Consider the following 22,172-nt stretch of genomic DNA (forward strand, 5'->3'; position numbering starts at 1 on the left):
ACAGTGATTTTTGAGAGTTGGCTCCAACACCTGTGGTGTGAGAGGGCCAGTTTTTATATCTCCTTCTTAGTCCTTACAGTCCCAAGACTTAGGTTTGCCAGTCTCATGAAGTTTATTTTATGAAAGACTTCTGTAAAATATCTATTTCATTTTCAGCATGAAATAAACATAATTAGATATTTAGATTAAAAAAGGCATACTGGGATTTGGAGGATAGACCAAAAAACGACATTAATTAATACAGTTATTTTAATGCTTTCCACAGTGACATGTTTCTCCTTACATACTCCTTACCCCACCTCCTTCACAGTAAAATCTGACATGGTTAAGCTTTCAAACCAAAAATTTATAAAGTTCTAGTAATTGTTAGAAAATACTCACTCCTCCTGGAGCCCGACGAGTTTGAGATGAGGCCTGGAAAACTTTTGGTGGTTCATCACCTACTTTAGAGTAGGTCATAACTGAGGAAGAACAAAATGAATGTCCATTTGGATCCATTGAAAGGTGACCCTAGAGACAAATATATTAATTGTAAATTTAGAGAGTCTAGTCAAATATGAAGAATTCAAGCCAGACAGATTCAATTAAATAATATCTGCAAGCAATACTAAAGATATTGCCAGCATCAAGTATCAAAATGGCATCCACAGTGAGGTTCTTCTTTTTAACCAGTCATCCCAAGTCTTATTGTGAGGAATAACAACAAGTGATTCTTTTAAGATAGTGAGTCTTTGGGACTCACAAGATGAAGTCTTGTGGCATTATTTAGATACGTATCTAAATGGCGTATCCGTAAACCTGATAATTTAGTCTGTGGCTGACCCATATGAGCAATTTTGCCAACACTGAGTCAATTAATCGTAACATACACCAGGAAGTTTTGTATCTCCTGTGGATACCAGATTGCTCGATTACTGAAATCATTCCTAGATTGTGATATTCTGAAATGACCCACAGAATCCAAACCAGGTGAGTAAAGTGATATCCTTCCTCTTCAGACAGATCATGCTATTGTTGCCATTGTTAATATTATGAGTAGAAAAGCAGGAGCATTAGTAATAATTTAGAAATATTTTTAGTAGTAATTTAGAAATATTTTTACTGTATAGAAAAAAACCCAGTGCATAAATTCCTGAAATTGTGAAGTTTTTAGTGTTTTTTTTTAAAAAAAACAAAACCATCAAACTTAATTTTCTAGATGCTACAATTTCTTTTACTTTAAACAGGCGGGTTATAGATAAATAGAAATACAAACTCAGAAAATATTCCTTTGAAAAATGAAACAATGAATGAATGAATGGAAATCCAAAATCTCTGCAAACATTCATTAAAATAAAATAAGAAGAAGAAAAAGGGGGGAAAAAGAAAATGTTCTTTTACAGCAATTATCTGTAAGGAAAATAAAGGTTTTGGAGATCAATATTAAAAATTTCAAAAAGTAATGCTATTTTTTCCAAAGTGCAGGCTGCTGAAATTGTAGGTTAAAAAAAAAAAATCTGCATTTTTATTATACAGAGAACACTAGCACACTATGTAAATAATATGTTATTTTTCCATGAAATTTTTATTTCAGCTACATTTGTTTACAACCCACTGCCATCAAGTCAAGTCCAATCCTGGCCGCTCTCCAAGACTGCCAGGCTATACAGGAGGTCGGTCAGACAGTGGGCCCAAACCATGGACTCTTTGGTTAGCAGCCTCTACCATGAATACACTATTCTTCACACACAATGATTTATGTACTGAGCCATGCTGTAAAAGACAGAAAGCCACCAAAATATAACGAGGTAGTAATAACTCACAATGTTTTCATTACTTTCTGTTTAGTACTTACGAAGTTTCTTTGCAATTCCTGCATACTGTTTCGCATATTTAACATCATTCGATCCATTGCCTGAAAAGGGCTGACATCTGTATGCTACAGGATATTAGGAAGTATGTTATTAAATACAAGTACAACACAAAACCATCTTCAAAAGCATTCTAAAACTTTCCCCCAGAAGCATGCAGTGGGATCTCACATTGCAATAAATCAGGCAAACATAAAGAAAATATTAAAAATAAAACTCAATAAAGAGAAAAACTGAAACACAAATGAAGGTTAATTAGCCAACATACCAATGATTATGGAATTATTGTTACTGTTGTTATGTGCCATTGAGTCAACTTTGATTCAAAGTGACCCAATGAAAAACATATCTGAATCTGGCCCTATTTTGTGGCATAAATGGATTAACTAATAAAACAAACACACTATCAACAGAGAAGAAGCTGGATGACTGCTGTCATCATCAGGTGCCGTCGAGTACAACTCACTGGTGAACTTTGTTTTATCCTGTGCTATCCTCATTATCTCTGATACACTGAGCCTATTGCTGCAGTCACCGTGTCAATGTTCCAGTCATTTCTGGATGACCTTCAGCAATATTTTGAGTGCATGTGATAGTGAATTATAACACTATAAATAAATACACTGAATAATAAATTCTGGTTTAGGTCAGTTCCAACATGACACAGTTCCCATGTTTTAAAATTTTTTTCTTTCAATATCACACTACACAAATCAAGACACTGTCTCCTGCACTAGTAAGCATGACTGAACATAGCAATGCCTAAGACAGCTAGCCTTCTGTTCTCATCATGACAGGACCCAGGTAATCTGCTGCCCTACTGAAGCTTCAGGTGGGTGCTCTCTTGAAGGATGAAGTCCAAGTTTCCTCTAGACAATGGTTCTCAAACTATGAGCAATTTAGTGGCAAGAAGCTGTTGTGCAACCCCGAAGGCATGTGGTTCGAGGCCACCAGCCTCTCCATGGGAGGATGGGCAAGCTCTTCCCGTGCTATTTACTGTCTTTGAAAACCCACTGGAGGGTCAGCTATAGGTTAATTCCTACTCCACGGACCACAAGAAAAACAAAACTATGACAAAAGATGGGTCAACACAGAGGCTGCAAGCACAGAAGAGACTGTAAGGATGCAGTAGGATCACACAAGGTTTCTATCTGTTGTACGTATGGTCACTCTAAGTCAGGGCCACCTCAATGGTACCTAACAACAATACAAATATATGACTGGCAAAGAATGAACATTCAGCAATTTTAAAAGAAATACAAATGTATTTTCACACAGAGACTTGATTACTCTGAGCCCATCATCAGGAAAGCTTAGAAAGGAATACCATGTTTTAGGGCCAGAACAAGGAAAACAAACAAAACCTTCAATCAATACGGTGGGTGGACTAAAAAGCCAGTGGTCATGAAGACGGTGCAAGCGCAGACACTCTGCAGCAGCTGAACGTGCCATGAGTCAGCACTACAAAGGCTTGGTTGTCCTGGCTCGAGGTGGAGGATATTACTGGTATCGAGTGAGTGTGAGGCCAGGTATGTCGCCAAATACCCTACAGTGGACATGAGAACTATCTACCCACCATGCTAGCAAGGCCAAGCTTGAGGAACCCTCCTTGGAAGAAAATTCTTCTTGATTTTAGGTTTTATGATTGCAACACTCACTGAGACTAAATTTAAAGCCCATTCTATAATAAAGACAGTCATTTGGTTAAAGGAATTCCTTTTGTAAAAGAGGAATCTTCTAAAAAATCCTGTAAGTATTTGGTTCAATATGCTCGCATTTCAGTTCCTCTTGAGTTTCTTGTGTGCCAAGTTGGGCTCGCAATAACGTGTTTGTCCTAGTTTCTTTTAGGCTTTCTACTAATAACAATGGGAAAACCTTGATTGTTTTTGGAGGATATTCAGTACAGTAGGAACAACAAAGGTTTATTTAGGAGACAAATCTTTGAGTGTGAGAGAATTAACAACCTGCAGTTTAGAGCTTCACACAATTTGGAAATGTTCTAAATATTTTGTTTCATTGAGGTTGAGGATCAGAACCAAAGAGATCCAACTGAAAAAAAGAAGAAAAGCCTAGCACAACGAGACAAAGAGGAGGTTAATGGAAGGATCAGACATTTGTGCATTATTATATCTTTTTCTCATTTACTGTCAAATTGGCTATAAAGGCTCTATCTGCCCTTGATCTTGAAAGGTAAGAAACAACACCCCACAGGAACTAAACATTAGGGTACAAGTTTGAGTAGAAATTCCTGTTGGATCACAGGCCTTGAGAACCTGTACACATGCTCTGTTCTCTGATGAGAATGCTTTCCTCTCTTAGTATTTTCCTTTAACCTTACCACACCCCTCACTACCTCCATGTCATTCCATGCATCATCTCCTTCAGAATACTTTGAAGTCATTTTGTTTACTGTGTTATCTTCCCATTTCATAATTTCATTAAGGACTATCTTCTCTATCTTTTACTCTTATAAAATCAATAAATGCTGAATGAATGAACAAATTATCTCCAGTTCAAATCCAAGTATATATTTATATATATTTACCACAGATGCCTCATATAAAACCCTACATTAGAGCATATATACCTCATATATATTATACTGTGGTTGACTTATTATTATTATATGGGTCGAGTTGAACATGAGTCATAGTGACCCTACAAGGCCGGAAGCCCCTCTACAACTATCAACATTTATTAAAGATCATAGTTTCCAGAGGCATGTTGTTGAGGAAGTAGATGCCACTCTGTCTACATCATAAACATATATACCATATATACATTTATATGTATATAATATTATATAATGGAGCTCTGGTGACCTAGTGGCAAGAAGCTGCACTATAATTCCAAAAGCATTTGGTTCAAGGCCACTGGATACTCCACAGGAGAAGGATGGGCAGTCTCCTCCCCTGAAAACCCGCGGCGGGGGGTCAGCTCTGGGTCGATTCTGACTCTATGGAACATGACACAATATTAGATATACTATTACCTCCTATATGTATTTATACATATTTACCACAGATACCTCAACTGCACGACAGCCAAAATGCAAGTGACCATCTGATCACTCCTCATACCCGCGCTGCATCAACGCTCTTCCTTAGCCTAGCAGCATTCCTACCTACCTAACACAAAAATGGAAGTTACAGGATTATGTTCTTTCACGCTTTTTTAAAAGTTAATCAGTAATCTAGTTGTATAGATTTTTGTCTTCGACTGTCCCAAATAAGATCATTCTATTTATGACCACTGCCATTACCCAAGTGAAAGTTATCACTAAGACTCACCTAGTGCTCCAATAGCTTATGGTCCTCCTTGCCTCCACCCCTCTTCTACTTTTTCTCCCCTCTGTATACACAGCTTTGAGAATGAAAATTTAACAGTTGCCACTCTGTTCATGATTCTCTGATTTAAAGATAATGGCCACATTCACGATCAGAATCTAAAGCAGTCCCTGGTTAGTTCGCCATTCTCATCTACACTCACTTGTCCAGTTTGAATCCTAGAGCCAATAATTCTCAACAGCACCACATCTTTGTAGAGGCTATATTCCCTGCAGTGAATATCCTTTCTCTCCAACTTCTACTGTTCCTAATTCCTACTCATCTTAGAGGTTCAGAATGTTATCCTGATTGACCCCATCACTTTCCTCCTCCCCAAAGGTCTGGGTTAAATGTCTTTTTACTACCTGTGCTCTTACTGGTGTTGACCTTCCAGATAATTTTAGTGATAATTCTGTGTGTAATGACTTTCCCTCTCCCCTTGTCCTTTCATCATTTGATCTAAATACAGACAAGAAAAACAAATGTTGCATCATATCAAATTCTAGCAAGACCAATCAGCCAAGTGTAGTACAAGAGATAAAAAGAAATTATCATGAAAGCATAAACAGATCCACAGCAAATGTCCCAAATTCATGCTATTCCTCAGAATGTCACGAGTGTATGTTAGAACCTGGTATTACAGAAAATGAGACCAAAGCTCAAAGAAACACGGGGCATGAAGAGCTGGTTGCAGAGCAGGCCTCCACAGAAAACAGCACAAGGTGGCAACAGGGCTACTGACAACTCTCTCAGCTTTGCTGTGCTCATTCATCCACAACTGGACGATTCCCTACTGTTTGGAAAGTCACCATAAGGATGACAGTAAAACACAATTCTGGAGATTCTTTTTGTAAATCAAGTAAGCAAGCATTCACTAAAAAAATGTTTTCCTTTCGAAGATGTACATACATTTGCTATCTTCAGAAGATATCCAAACATTAGGGTAAATTTAATATTTAAACAGATGTTTTCAATAAAAATACTAAGTTAAAAACACTGCGTGCCACTTCAACTGGTTTGAGTTATTAAATAAGCATTTGTCAGCAAATATTGCTAAAATGATACAAACCAGGCCACTAAAACTGCCAAATGGCACAAGAGAATTATTCATTAACTGAAAAAAAATTAATTTTAGTTATAATATTTTTAAGTTTATGAAAAAAGAAAGAAACATAATCCATGGTCAAATAACTTATAATTAGCAAAATTATAAACCCTTTTAAGAAAAAAAATTCAACATAAAACTTTTATTTATTTATTTATTTATTTTTTTTAGGATTGCGGTTCAGCCTCTTGCCACTGGGCCACCAGAGCTCCTTGCCTGAACTTATTAAAATTAAAAATTTTAGTCTACATTAAAAAAAAATTCAAAAGCCCATTTGAGATACTGAATATAAATTTAATTAATTCACCATAACAAGTTTAATTTAAACTTCAGAACGGATCACACATGTATAGTTGTAAATTAATTTACTCTTTACTAGGAATAACTAAGTTCAGTATAATAAAATTCAAAACTTGTTGATGTCAAGTCAGAATGATCTGGTAGCGAACCCTCCTGGGTTTTCAGAGCTGTAGCTCACACAAAGGAGACTGCCCATCCCTCTCCCTCAGGGCCAGTGGGGATTCAACCCACCAGAGGCTTTGCTGCCTTGGAGTTCGCAGTTCAGCTCCCTATGAATTACGCCACCAAGGTCCTTTCAGGACAGCAGGTAAAATAATAAAAATGAACAGTTCATAAACTGTATTCTTCAGTAGATACAAATGAACATATTTTTATACAGTGAAAAACTAAGAACTTTTGCTCCTTGAAGACTTCAAATGTTGAATTCCTGAACAAAACATATACATTTTAAGCATATTTACCAATAATTATCTCCTTGTTTAATTTATATTGGAAAATAAAATGCTGTACGTTTTTGAGTTGTATAACATACCAGACAAGATGATGGATACTTACAATGAACACTCTGACTAGTCATTCCTAAAATGTAATGGATGAATGTAAGGGAACATACCAAATCCATCAGTAGAATGCTTGTTTCTACTTCATTTTACTGACAGAAAGAAAGAATAGACTTTAGACTGACTCTGGCACCATCATTCGGTCTAAACATTGGGTAGTCATGTCATATCTCCTGAGTCAAAAGCTACAACATTAAACAGATTAAATGATATAATTATTAACAAAACTAGATAGTCCTCACAAAAAGGGCAACTTGCAATTGCTGTAAAGAAACCAGACCCTAAAGAAAATGCTAATGACGTAAAGATGAGAAAATGGCATAGGCTGGCACGTCAACTTTCAGTACAATGGGAGTCTCTTTTTAACAAGATGACATGGTTGATAAAGATGACAACTTTCCATAGTTTGGCCAAAAATTAAAAAAAATCATCAGGATGACTATTTTGAATACAGCTTTCACCTACTATGCTTAAAAATGAACACTGCCCTAAATATACTTATTCTAAAAGAAGTCATCAAATAATGGAACTGGTTCCAGCAATCAGGATCACTGGAGACTTTTTCTCCTTTAACACATTTAAGAGAAAAAGTAAGGATGATTCTCAATGGAGAAAGACTAACTGCATTTTCCCTGTGAACAGGGACCAGACAAGGATTCCCACAGTCACCACTTCTATTTAATGTTGTATTGGAAGTGCTTGCTAGGGCAATACAACAAGAGAAGGAAATAAAAGGCATTCAGGTCAGCAAAGAGATGGTTAAACTGTTGCTATATGCAGATAAAATGATACAGTATACAGAAAACCCCAAAGATTCAACACAACACAAAAACTGACAGAGTAAATTGGCCAATTTAGTAGAGTGACAGAATATAAGATCAGTATCTAAAAATCAATAGGATTCCTCTACAATAACAAAGAGAATTCAGAGAAGGAAATCAAGAAAGTAATACTATTTACAGCAGCCAAACACAAACTGAGATACTTGGGAGTGAACCTAAGTAGAGATACAAAAGCCATATACAAAGAAAAGTACAGAGCGTTTCTGCAAGACACAATAAAAGACCTAAAGAAATGGGAAAATGTTCCCTAGTCATGGATAGGAAGATTCAATATTGTGAAAATGACAATCCTACCAATAGCAATCCACATGTTCAATGCAATCCCAATACAGATATCAAACTGATTTTTCAAGGAGATTGAAGGAAATTGTCACATTTATTTGGAGAGGTAAGAGACCCTGAATAAGTAAAACACTTCTGAGAAACAAAAATGAGGTTGGAGGCATAGCACTACCTGACCTCAAAACGTACTACACAGCAGCAATAATCAAAACAGCATGGTATTGGTACAATGACATACATATAGACCAATGGAACAGAACTGAGAACCCAGAAATGGATTCAGCTATCTATGGTCAACTGATACTCAACAAGGAAATCAAGCCTATCAAATGGGAAAATGACAACCTCTTCAACAAATGGTGCTGGCAAAACTGGACTTCCACCTGCAGAAAGCCAAAACAGGATCCACATCTCACACCATACACAAAAATCAACTCAAGATGGATCAGAGACCTGGAAGTAAAGCCCAAAACCATAAAGGTCATAAGAGACACACTGGGATCAAACTTAGAAGCTCTAATCAATGGTATAAAGAGACTGCCAAATACAGCCAGAAATGCACAATCTGAAGAGGATAAAATTGATGAATGGGATCTTCTAAAGATTAGATTCCTGTGCACATCAAAAACATTTTCCAATAGGGTGAAAAGAAAACCTACCGACTGGGAACAAACATTTAGCAATACCATCTCAGACAAGAATCTCATAATGAAAGTTTACAGAATCCCACACGGCCTCCACAAGAAAAAGACTGGTAACACAATTACAGAATGGGCAAAAGACATGGAAAGAATTTTCATAGAGGTATACATTCAGTTGGCCAAAAGACACATGAAGAAATGCTCAAAATGACTGGCAATAAGAGAGATGCAAATCAAAACTACAATGAGATATCATCTCGCTCCAGTAACCATGGCAAAGTTTAACAGGACAGCAAGTACTAAATGTTGGAGAGGATGTGGTGAAAAAGGAACTCTTATACATTGTTGGTGGGATTGTAAAATGGTACATCCATTCTGGAGGGCAGTTTGGCATTTCTCCAAAAGCTGAACACAGAAATTCCATATGACCCAATGACCCAGCTATTCTACTACTTGGAATATACCCTGAGAAAACGAGAACTGAGGCACAAACGGACACTTGTACACCAATGTTCACAGCTGCATTATTCACCATCACAGGAACATGGAAGCAGCCCAGATGTCAAACCACAATAGAATGGATTGAGAAATTACAGTACATTCATACAATGGAACACCATGCAGCATGCAGGAACAATGATTTTGTAAATTATGGCCTAATTTGGGAGGGAATGGAGAACATTATGTTGAGTGAACTAAGTCCCATAAGGACAAATATTATATAAAAGCATTATTGGAGAATGAGTATCCACGGGGGGAGGGTGGAAGCAGAGGATGAATGTGTGTGAGGTAGGGAGGTTTTAATCATGGGCTTGTACAATTTGAAGGGCGAGGAAGTGAGGAAAATTGGAAGAATCAGTGTGAAAAACAATGTATTTAAATTTGTAAATAAATTGTTGTTGTTATAAAAAAAAAAAGGGCAAAGATGTTACTTTGATGGGTAAGGTGCACTTGACCCAAGCCATAGATTTTTCATTTCCCGTTGCTGAAAATGAATTCATATTTGGTAGTGAGTCAACAAAATTGATGGAGATCCTCTAAGAGCTGGACTGATACAACAGCACAATGGATTCAAATATACCAAGAACTGTGAAAATGGTAGAGAGTCCGAAAAACTTTTGTTCTATTACAGGTGAGATCACCATGAGTCAAAGCCAATGCAATGACAACCACTCATGGCATTACTTAAGAATATCAGATACCAAGAAGTTATGTTATTGCTGTTGTGTACCATCAAGTGGGAACTGAACCACAGCTGGCCCTCTAGGCAGTTTTCAGTTAACTGCATGGGAGGCGATTGCCCATCCTTCTCCCACGGAGCAGCTTATCGATTCGAACCGCATGCTTTCAGGATGGCAGTGCAGCTTCTTGCCACTAAGCCACCACTGCTCCTAAGGAGGTGTTATACTAAGGAAATTAGACTTTAAGTTATGACATAGCCCTCATTTTTTAAAAATATCAGCATAATTAATAATAAATGTAGATAAAATCTGGTATTTCTTAAAAAACAGTGATACAATGCTTTGAAGAAGGGTAAGTTCAGAGAAGCAGCTGAATTCTTTTACTATATAAATACAACTCTAAAGTTCTTGTTTTCTGAATTCCCTCTGGATTCTACCTGTCTAAAGCTGTTTTCCCACATCCCTTCCCCTCACTCCCTCACTGCCAGTGAGACCCATGACCCTCCAGTAGGTTTTCAGAGGCTGTAAATCTGAAGTTCCCCAGCTGACAGATTCAGTGTTTACTAATTTTCCAATGTCTGCAATTCAATTGCAGAAATTCACTGTTAAAGAAATCCTTGCAGACTTCTTAGCCTCAGACTAGTGTCTCAGAGGTTTATAAAGTAATATAAAGGAAATGGGTAAGTAGGAAAATGGTTAGGATACATAAAATTCAGGGTGGGAGGGAAGGTCCCAGTAGGGGAGAGGGGTTGAATGTGTTTGTAATTGTTCATCTTTGCTCTCAACGAGATTCACAAAAATATACTGTACTTGCCCCAAATTTGTGAAACATAAGAGGGTGAGGTAGCTATACATATCAGAGTTACCTAGCACAATAGAGATGGGATGTTACATGACAGCATGTTATTTTATATTTTAAAGTATGGGAAGAAAGTGATATAGGGAAGAGAATGATACTTCCTTCTCTGTTTGAATTTTGGACTTGAGGGTTATATAAGATGAGGAAAAAATACATATATGTGTATGTAAAAATACATAGCATATATATGATATGTATACACATTCACAGAAACACACACATAGCTTCTCTAAAAAGGAAAAATGATGGTTTAAGTTTGGCTAGACAAGTATATCTTTCTTATATAATAGCTATTTCTATACCACAGGTATTATTCATATCCTATCATAGTCGTTATATTCTGTATAAATTGTTCTTCAAAGGCCCACAGAATCTTCTTCTATCTCTGAAATAAAGAACTTACAGTCAAGGCATTTCCATTATCATCATCATATCTCCTACGATTAAGAGCTCTTCCTATACCATCAGAGATGCTGTACATGTCTCTTCCAAAAGGTTCAGAAAAGCTTCTCATCATCTGTTGCATACTTTCTTGGTGTGCCGTAAAAGAATCCCTGTTGAAAATACATATAATGACATAAGATTATGTATTGAAATGTAAACAACAATTTAGCAGTTAAATACTATGAAAAACTGTTTGGAGTTAATATGCTTGTTAGAAGTTTAGGAGAATAAAATGATTTCATTAAGTCCCATTACCCATAAACAGTAGAAGCTCAGATGGCTTAGTGGTAAGAAGCTGTTCTGCAATCTCAAAGACATGCAGTTCAAATATATAGGGTCCATGGGAGAAGGACAAATAATCTCCTCTTGTGCAATTTACCCCCTCCGAAAACCTGCTAGAGGGTCAGTTCCAACTTGATGGAACACCTCCTCCCCCCATTAATAGGGAGCGCTGGGGGCCTAGTAGTAAAAAGTTGTGTAGCAATCTGAAAGGGAGGTCTGGCAGAACAGTGATAGGAAGCTATGCTGCAATCCCAAAGGCACATGGTTCAAATCCACTAGATGCTTCTTGGGAGAAGAATGGGCAATCTCTTCTTCTGAGTAATTTATTGCCTCTGAAAACCTGCTGTAGGGTCAGCTATGACTTGGTTCCAAGTCAATGAGTTTGAGAAAAAAACAGTGGTAAATACAAAATAACACATCTCAGGTGGCTTACACCAGCATGAAATGAGATGATCCGACTTGGCTTGGTGATACACAACCACCACCCATAAATATAAGAAAAGAAATAATGTACTTCTGTTTGTTATATACTATACGGTAGAGGAAATACATCACCATTTATACCCTAGTGGCCTATTAGGTAAAGACTTGTGCTGCCAACCCAAAGGCAGGCAGTTCAAAGGCACCATCTGTCCTGAGGGAGAAAGATAGGCAATCTCCTCTCAGGGATTTACAGCCTCTGAGAACCCATCAGAGGGTCAGCTATAACTTGGGTCTGAGTCAATGACAATGAATTTGAGAAATAATAATAGTAAATGGAAGGTAATACATTTTATGTGGCTTATATCAGCATGAAATGAAACAAAGCACAAGGGTCAGAAAAATACCGCTTTGGGGTAGTGGTTGTTTTGGCAACTTAACAACAGTTAAGTTAGCAATACTGTAAAATTACAGCATACAGTAAATCCATAAGTTAGGAATGCCTAATTTAGGAAAAACACCTATTTGCCCTTAATGTTACAAATATTGTTCTTACTATGATTGAACCAACTCACCAAATTCTTAACCATTATATCCACTTGTTGCACATAATTCAGCTTTCAAACAACTGAAAAATTGTTGATTTTTTTAAAAACTAAAGTAATGCAGAAACAGAACACTTGATTGTGTTTATGCAAAACCTATACTTGGACCAGGAAGCAGTCATCAGAACAGAGCAAGGAAACACCGCATGGTTCAAAATCAGTAAAAGAGTGCATCAGGGATGAACCCCATTTCCATGACTTCTTTTTTTTTAATGGGAAAAAATAAGCTTTATTTCATCCAGGGTGGTGCCCGGTTCAGAACTTCTGGAACTGCTTCTTGGTGCCTGCGGCCTTGGTGACCTTGAAGCGCACGATTTTGCTCAGTGGCCGGCACTCGCCCACGGTGACAATGTCTCCAATCTGGACATCTCTGAAGCAGGGAGACAGGTGCACGGACATGTTCTTGTGACGCTTCTCGAAGCGATTGTACTTGCGGATGTAGTGGAGGTAAATCTCGGTGGATAACGATGGTCCTCTGCATCTTCATCTTTGTCACCACGCCAGACAGAATTCGCCCTCGGATGGAGACATTACCAGTGAAAAGACATTTCTTATCAATGTAGGTGCCCTCGATGGCCTCCTTGGGCATCTTGAAGCCCAGACCGATGTTCTTGTAATAACGCGGAGTTTCTCCTTGCCCGTTTCCCCCAACAGCACTCTCTTTTTGTTCGGGAAGATGGTGGGCTGCTTCTGGTAGGTGCACGCGGTCTGGATGTCCACCATCTTTCTGGCCGCTTGGAAAAAAAGGCATTTCCATGCCTTTTCAATCTGTATACAGAACAGATCATTCTAGGGGCTGCACTTTAAGAGGAAGAATGAAGCATCAAGATTTGAGGACGATTCATCAACAACTTAATTATGCAGCTGATACAATCTTGCTCATAGCAACTGAGGAAGAGTTGAAGGGCTTGCTGCAGAAGGTCAAGGACTGCCGTTTTCAAGGAAGGATTGAGGCTCAACATCAAGGAGACAAAGATTCTCACCACTGGGCCAAATGGAAATACCATGAAAGATGGAGAACAGATAAGAGTTTGTTAACAAATTCAGCTTGTTCAGCTCCACAATCAATACTCTTGCCACCAGTAGTCAAGAAATCTAAAGACGAACTGCTCTAGGGAAGGCTGCTGTCAGGGACTTCTCTAAAGTATTGAAGAGCAACAGTGTAAGTGTGGTGACTAAGGTATGCCTGATTCAGGTCATGGTCTTTGCAATTACTTGTTCTGCATTAGAGAGCTGGAAATGATCAAAGACAACAGAAGAATTTGTATGGTTTTAAGTTGTGATGCTAGAGAAGAATGTTAAACATATATGGACTGCCAAGGGAACAAACAGGTTTTACCCTGGAGAGGATGAAGCCAGGATTCTCTTTGGAGGCAAGGATTTTGAAGCTCAGTCTCATATACCAAAGTGGGCATGTGGCCAGGAGGGACTAGTCACTGGAGAAGGATATCATGCATGGAAGGTGAAGGGACATCACAGGACAGGAAGACCCTTGATGAGATGGACTGACACAACAAATGAGATAATGGAAGTAGTTGTGCCAGAGACAGTGACAATGGAAAGAGTTCAGAGCTGTAGTACATAGGGTCGCTATGAGCCACTGGCCACTTGATGGCACATATCAACAACAACAACAACAAAGTACGGCAAAAGATAAGTTCCAGACCACCTCTAAGAGGTCAGCCTTTGTTTCAAAGAACTCTACACATAAAAATTACCATAAGTTAAAAATATATGCTGTCTTAAAATTGTTGGTTGTTAGAGAGAAAAAAAAATTGTTGGTTGTTATAAACTACAGTATTAGAATCAAGCCATAGCCAGCCTTTCAGTGCATTTTCAGAGGCAGTAAATCACACAGGGTGCAGCTCATGTATTTTAACAATGTGCTTCCATTGGAAGTGCAATTCCTTACCACTAAGCTACTGGAGCTCCAGAGGTTCTCAAACATTTTTGAGTTTACCAAGGAACTAGTGAACTTGTTAGGGAGCGCAAGACGCATAGTTCCCAGGGAGCTGTGCTGCCAAACACACGTCCTTGGCTCTCTGGAGGTTGGAAGTTACCAGCAGCTCTATGAGAGAAAGAAAGGCAATCTCTTTCCCCTGTTATTTACTGTCTTGGAAAATTCACTGAGAGTCAGCTATGAGTTTGAGAGTAAACTGGTTAGAAATGCCAAAAGTACTCCCCAACCCCATCACTAGCCCAAATTTACTTCTAGAGAACCTCTGGCAGCCAAGTGGCAAGAAGCTGTGCTGCAATCCCGAAGGCATGCAGTTCAAATCCACTAGCTGCTCCATGGGCAAAAGATGAGCAATCTTCTCCCATATGATTAAATGCCTCTGAGAACCCACGGGAGGGTTCAGCTATGGGTCGATTCTCTGGGTGTTTTTTTTTTAAATTGTGATTTAAATGAAAGTTTATAGAAAAGCTGGATTTTCATTCATTTGTTGTTGCACATTTTACTCCCTACCCCTGCCCTGTTCAATTTAAAAAACAAAACAAAATTTCACTGTTGCATAATTTCCTCTCCCATCCCAGTCCATTTTGCTACACAACTCTTACTTCTGGACTGTTGTCATACAAACAATGACTAATCATATATTCCTTTAAACAGTTCTTTCCTTCATCTGTTCCAATGCAGTGTTTATCATTTATCCCCTCTTTTCTTAGTTTCCCCCAAGCCACAAGTCAGTCCTGTATTATAAGTGGTGTACACGTATACAGCATTTGTCCTTTTGTGATGGAGATAGTTCACTCAGCTTAATGTCATCCAGGGCCACTCATGTTGTGTAATATTTTATGAGTGCCTTGTTTTTCAGTGCTGTGTAGTATTCCATTGCGTGAATGTACCATAGGTTTTTTTTATCCATTCATTTGTTGATGCACACTTGAATTGCTTCCATCTCTTTGCTACTGTGAATAACACAGCAACAAACATGGGTGTGCATATATCTGAGTGGCAGCTCTGTTTCCTTTAGGGTACATACATTCCTAGTAGTGGAACTGCTGGGCTAAATGGTATTCTATTTCTAACTTTTTGAGAAAGCGTCATATGTTGTTAGAAAGGGTCGTCATGCTTGGTGGAGGGACAGTGCAAAAGAGGTAAATCTTCCATGAGATGGACTGCTTCAGTAACTGGGGTAATCAGTATAGGTGTGTCAGAGACAGTAAGATCGGGACAGGATAGAGGAGGGTTTTAGGGCTGTTGTACACAGGGTCGCTATGAGTAGCAGGTGACTCAATGGCAAATAACAACAACAAAAATGACATGTCTGACAAGGGATTTAGATCTAGAATTTATAGAATACTCTAGTACCTCAAAAGGATAAAGGTAAACAACCCAGTCACAAAGTGGGCACAAACACTTCAACAAAGACGACATTCAGATGACGAACACACACATGAAGAAATGTTAAAAATCCCTAGCTCTAAGAGAGATACAAATCAAAACAACTATGAGATATCGTCTCACCCCAATAACAATTGCAAAGTTTAACAGAGCAGCAAACAATAAATAGTGGCGAGGTTGTAGAGAAATTTGAATCCATATACACTGTTGGTAGGAGTGTAGCAGTAGATGGCACTTTCTAAAAAAGCTGGAAATAGAAATACCATTTGACCCAGCAATTGCACTACTGGGAACAGTCCCTAAAAAACCTGGAACTAACACCCAAACAGATACATGCATACTCATGCTTATTGCTGAGTTGTTCACAACAGCAAAGAGAGGGAACTACCCAAGTGCCCATCAACAAATGAACGGATAGAGAGGAAACTAAGAAAAGAGGAGATAAATAATGAACACTACATTTAAATCAATGAGGAAAAAGAACCATCTAAAAGAAATAAATGATTAGGTATTACTTGCATGACAACAGTCCAGAATAATAGGTGCATAGCAAAGTGGACTTAGGGGTGGGAGGGAGGGAGGAAATTGTGCAACAATGAAAGATCTTTTTAAAGAGAAAAGTGAACTGGCATTGAGGAGTATGGAGAAAAATGTGCAACAACAAATGAATGGAAATACAAGTTTTTTGTAAACTTTCATTAAAATATATGTTAAAAAAATAAGTTGACCATAGATAAATGAGCTGATTTCCAGGTTATCAATTCTGTTCCATTGATCTATGGTGTCTGTTACTGTACCAGTACCAACGTCTTGATCACCACGGCTGTGTAGTAGGATTTGAGATCAGGGAGTGAGATGCCTCCTACCTTGTTTCTCTTTTTTAAGAGTGCTTTACTTATTTGGGGTCTCTTTCCATTCCAGATGAAATTGGAAATTGCTTTTTCCAACTCTTTGAAGAATGGGATTAGTATTTGTATTAAGATTGCATTGAACTTGTAGACTGCATTTGGTAGAGTTGTCATTTTCACTATATTATGTTTTCTGATCCATGAGCATGGTATATTTTTCCATTTCTCCAGGTCCCTTTTTGTTTCTTATAATAATGTTTTGTAATTTTCTTTGAATAGGTCTTCTATGAATAGGTCTAGTTAGATTTACTCCCACGTATTTAATCTTGTGATTAGCTAATGTGATGGGTAATGTTTTTCTTAGCTCCAGTCCTATATTCTGTCACTGTAAAGAAATCTAATTGATTTTTGTATGTTGATCTATATCCTGCCACTTTGCTGAATCGATCAACTACGTCCAGTAGTTTTTTGGTTGAGTCTTTCAGTGCTCTAAGTATGCTATCATCTGCATAAAGAGATAATTTTACCTTCTCCTTGCCAATTTGGATAATTCTTATTTCCTTTGCTTATCTTACTACTATCACTAAGACTTCTAACAGTATTGAATAGGAGAGGTAAGACTTCCAATATCATATTAAAAAGTGATAATGGCATCCTTGCCTAGTTCCTATTCTCAACATGAATGCTTTTAATCTCTCTCCAGTGAGAATGATGTTGGCTCTTAGTTTTGTGTATATACTTTTTACTATGTTGAGGAAATTCCCCTCTACTCCTATTTTGTTGAGTCTTTTAATCAGGAAGGGTGTTGGATTTTGTCAACAGCCTCTTCTGCATCAACTGATAGGATCATGTGGTTCCAGTTCTTTGCTTTGTTAATGTGATTACACTGATTAATTTTCTTATGTTGAACCATCCTTGCATACCTGTTATGAATCCCACTTGATTGTGGTGAATTTTTCTTTTCTTCTTTTTTTTTTTTAATGTACTGTTGGATTATATTGGCCAGGATTTTATTGAGGATTTTTGCATCTTTGTTCATGAGAGATACTGGCCTATAGTTTTCTATTTTGGTGGTATCTTTACCTGGCTTTGGTATCAAGGAAATGTTTGGTTCATAGAATGAGTCTCAGGGAATTCCATCTCTTTCTATTTTCTAAAACATAGTTCTCCTCTGAATGTTTGATAAAATTCACTAGTACAACCTGTACCATCTGGTGTAGGGCTTTTTTTTTGTTGATGTTGTTTTATTACCTCTTCAATTTCCTTTTTTGTAATGAGTTTGTTCAGGTGTTCTACTTCAGTCTGTGCCATGTTAGGTAGGAGGTGAGTTTCCAAGTATTTGTTCCTCTAGATTTTCATATTTGTTTGACAATAGTTTTTAATAATATTCCAGCTATTGTTACCTTTTTATTTTAATTGATTCTGTTGTGACACTGCCTCTTTCATCTCTTATTCAGATTATTTGTGTCTTGTCTTTTCCTTTGTTAGATTTGCTAGTGTTTGTGAATTTTATTGACCTTTTCAAAGAACCAACTCTTGGTCTTGTTGATGGCTTCAATTTTTTTTCTGTTTTCTATTTCATTTCTTTCTTTCCTAATTTTTATAATTTTCTTTTTTTTTAAAGAGGGTGTTGGGTTTTCTTGCTGCTCTTTTTCAACTTTTTGGAGACGTTAGGTCAATTATAATTTTTCTTCCCTTTTGATGTTTTTGCTTATTACTATAAATTGACTTCTAATTGCTGCTTTGGCTATTTCCAAGAAGTTTTGGTAAGTTGTATTTTAACTGTCATTTGTTTCAGGAAACTTTTACATCACTTTTTATTTTTTCTATTACCCACTCATGTTCAAGCAGAGTGTTGTTTAGCTTCCAGATGTATGCTTTTATCTCCTTTATCCTCTTGTTACTAATTTCTAGTTTTGTAGTATTGTGGTCTTCGAGCTAAAATATGATCTATTCTGGAGAATGTTTCATGCACATTAGAGAAGAAAGTACACTGCAGTCTTTTGGGGTGCATTAGCCTATATATATCTTTAAGATCGAGTTGGTTTATTGTGTGGTTTAATTCTTCAGCATCTTTACTGAGTTTCTTTCTGATAGTTCTGTATTTTCTTGAGAGTGGTGTATTGAAGTCTTGTACCACCATTGTGGTATTGTCTATTTTTCTTTTTAGTTGTTAACATTTGTGTTGTCTATTTTGCAGCTCTATCATTTGGTACATAGAATTTACTACTATGCACTCTTGTTAGACGAACATTTTAAGTACTATGTAGTGACCTTCCTTGTCCTTTGTGATGGTTTTCATGCTGAAATCTATTTTATCAGAGATAATATTGTTACTCCTGATTTTTTCTGGTTGTCATTTGCTTGGTATATTTCTTCCACCCTTTTAATTTTTAGTCTTTATCTTCACTTTTCAAGTGTGTCTCTTGTAGACAGCATATTGATGGGTTCTGTTTCTATCTATCCAATCTGCTACTCTTTTTTCTCTTTACTGGTGCATTTAAACCATTCACATTTAGTGTAATTACTGAGAGGCAAAGTTTTATTGTCATCATTTTGTTGAATTCTTTTTTGTGTGTTGCCGGTTACTTGGGTCCATTCAAGAGATGCTTTCTGTGGCATCTCTGTAAGAAGGCATTCCCTCAGTATTTCCTACAATGCTGGTCTTGTTTTTACAAACTCCCTTAGGTTTGGCTTTTCTGATTATCTGATTTTCTTCTGGTATTGGTGTCTCTCTGGAGACTAAGGTGTGTCTGATACAGACCATAGTCTTTGCTATCACTTGTTATGCATTAGAGAGTAGGGCAGTAACTAAGGAGGATAGAAGGAGAATTGATGCCTTTGAGCTGTGGTGCTGGAGAAGAGTATTGAGGGTACCATGGACTGCTAGGAAAACAAAGAGATTCATCCTGGAAAGGTTTAAACCGGGAGGCTCCCTGGAGGCAAGGATTCTGAGGCTCTAACATACTTTGGAGAGTATCTCCTAACATGTTGTTAGGAGAGACCGGTCCTTGGAGAAGGACATCATGGTTGGGAGGGTGGCGGGACAGCGCAGGAGGGGAAGGCCCTCTATGAGGTGGATTGATTCAGTGACTGGGATAATTGGGATGGGTGTGTCTGAGACAGTGAAATTGGCACAGGACAGAGCAGAGTTTAGGGCTGCTGTACATAGGGGTCGCTATGAGTTGAAAGCGACTCGACAGCACATAACAACAACATTCCTTACTTTTTTTTTGCATAAAATAGCTTTTATTCTGAATTATAACAAAATCCAAATTCCAAATAAGCACTACGTAGAGGATCCAAAGATATTATTTTTAAATTGTTTACATAACTCTAAGTTAATTTTTTCATAACATCACTTGCTTTACATTTACAAATTACATACATCCCACTGTAACAACTATCAATTACAGTTAGATTAATAGTTGATATAAATTTGATGTGTAGTAACACCTGGATAGTAGAGAGAAATCCAATTAAAGTATCTCTACAGCTTTCATTCACCAAAGAAAATATTTTATTCCAGTTCCCAAACCAAACTTGAGCTATGCTGCGTTTGAAATCAAAGATAAAGGCCAGTTAGGATTCAGAAATAGTTCTCATCTAGTGGCACCTGAAATCCCTGTACACACTTTAACCAAGCACCTGCTGCATGTGGTGCTTTTTAAAAGTCTTTCAGAGTCTACCAGGCTAAACCTTTTGTTGCCTTTGCTGCTTTGGATTTGTTTTTTCCTTTCCCTTTTTCTCTCTTTGCTTTCAGCCTTTTTCTCTGCCTCTGGTTCATCCAAATTGGGTACTGTCCATGCTGGTCTAGAAGGCTCTTTTTGTTTCTCTTAATGTCAGCTTCCATTTTCATGTCATCTTTCTCATCTTTTTCATCATTTGTATCACACTGCATTTTCTCTTGGTAATGTCTGGGTACCACAACAGTTGCAATCTCTTGAACGTCATTCATTACAACATCACATCTACTTTGAGAATACTTTTAAGCCGGCTGAGCTCCTTTGGAGCATTCTTTTTCCTCTTTCCAGCACGCATTTTCCTTTTCCACTTACTTCGTAAGCTTTTAGCCATGTTTAAACCAAGAAAGCCAGCACAAACACATGCAGCAGAGGAATCAACAACATTTCTTACTTTTAGCCAGAGCCCATCTGACATCAGCAATGATATCCCTGGTGTGATGGCCTCTTCTAAATCTCACTTAAGTTCTTCTGGCACTTTCCTATCTATGTACTGTTTTAGACATTTTTAAATGATATTCAGCAGTGTTTTGCTTGCATGTGATAGTAACGATATTGTTCAACAGTTTCCATATTCAGTTGGATCACCTTTCTTGAAAACAAATATGGACCTCTTCCAGTCCACTGGCCAGACAACTGTCCTCCAAAATTCCTGGCATAAACTGGTAAATGCAATCAAGGCTGCATGTGTTTACTGAAACAAGTCAGTTGGTATCCCATCAGGTCCTCGGGCCTTATTTTTTGCCAATGTCTTCAATGCAACTTCCACTTCCTCTTTTATATCATTGGTTCCTGCTCATTTGGTACTTCCTGAAATTTTTTAGTGTCAATCAATTCTTTTTGGTACAGTGACTTTAAGTATTATCTCCATCTTCGTTTGCTATATTCTGCTTCATTAAATGTATCGCCCATTGCATCTTTCAACAGTGTGACATGAGGCTTAAATTAGTTTTTCAGTTCTTTCAGCTTGACAAATGCACAATAAGTTCTTCCCGTTTTATTTTCCAATTCCAGGTCTCTGTACATTTCATTATAATACCTTGCTTTGTCCTCTCAAACTGCCCTTTGCAATCTTCTGTTTAACTCTTTCATTTCGACATGTTTTCCTTTTGTTTTGCTCTTCCTGATGCTCCAGTGCAAACTTTCAGAGTCTCTGCTGACATCCATTTTTATTTTTTCCTTTCTCCTCTGTTCATGTAATGACCTTCCCGCCCCCCCCCCTTTCATGGAGCACATGATTGTGCTCATTCAGATCCTATACATGGATTAGGATGCTGTTGCATGAACAGAGCAGGGAAACACTGCATGTTTTAAAATTGAGAAGAGAGTGCATCAGGGTTGTATTCTCTCTCCAGATCTATTCAATCTGTATGGTGAGAAAATAAGAGGCTGGACTCTATGAAGAGGAGCATGTCATCAAGATTAGAGGGAGACTCATCAGTAACCTGCATAATGCATATGACACAACCTGCTTGCTGAAAGTGAGGAAGACTTGAAGTACTTTTTGCAGATGATTAAGGAATGAAGACTCCGGTATG

General features: G+C 37.7%; 1 protein-coding gene and 2 pseudogenes across 1 annotated transcript; all 3 read right to left on the reverse strand.

The window, feature by feature from the left end:
* Positions 1 to 366: 366 nt before the first annotated feature.
* On the reverse strand, positions 367 to 11,481 carry MLF1 (myeloid leukemia factor 1). Its single transcript, XM_006887680.1, has 4 exons — positions 11,350 to 11,481; positions 6,246 to 6,290; positions 1,835 to 1,918; positions 367 to 510 (listed from the first exon to the last, which is right to left on the reverse strand). Exons 1-4 carry the CDS (start codon positions 11,470 to 11,472, stop codon positions 367 to 369), a joined length of 396 nt encoding a protein of 131 aa, XP_006887742.1. The 5' UTR covers positions 11,473 to 11,481.
* A 1,471-nt stretch (positions 11,482 to 12,952) lies between these two features.
* On the reverse strand, positions 12,953 to 13,420 carry LOC102853587 (annotated as a pseudogene).
* Positions 13,421 to 20,576: 7,156 nt separating this feature from the next.
* LOC102853993 lies at positions 20,577 to 20,968 on the reverse strand (annotated as a pseudogene).
* Positions 20,969 to 22,172: the final 1,204 nt, after the last annotated feature.

This window comes from Elephantulus edwardii, unplaced genomic scaffold (genome assembly GCF_000299155.1).
Source record: "Elephantulus edwardii isolate Elephantulus edwardi_28Jun2011 unplaced genomic scaffold, EleEdw1.0 scaffold00060, whole genome shotgun sequence".
In the NCBI taxonomy this organism is placed as follows: domain Eukaryota; kingdom Metazoa; phylum Chordata; class Mammalia; order Macroscelidea; family Macroscelididae; genus Elephantulus; species Elephantulus edwardii.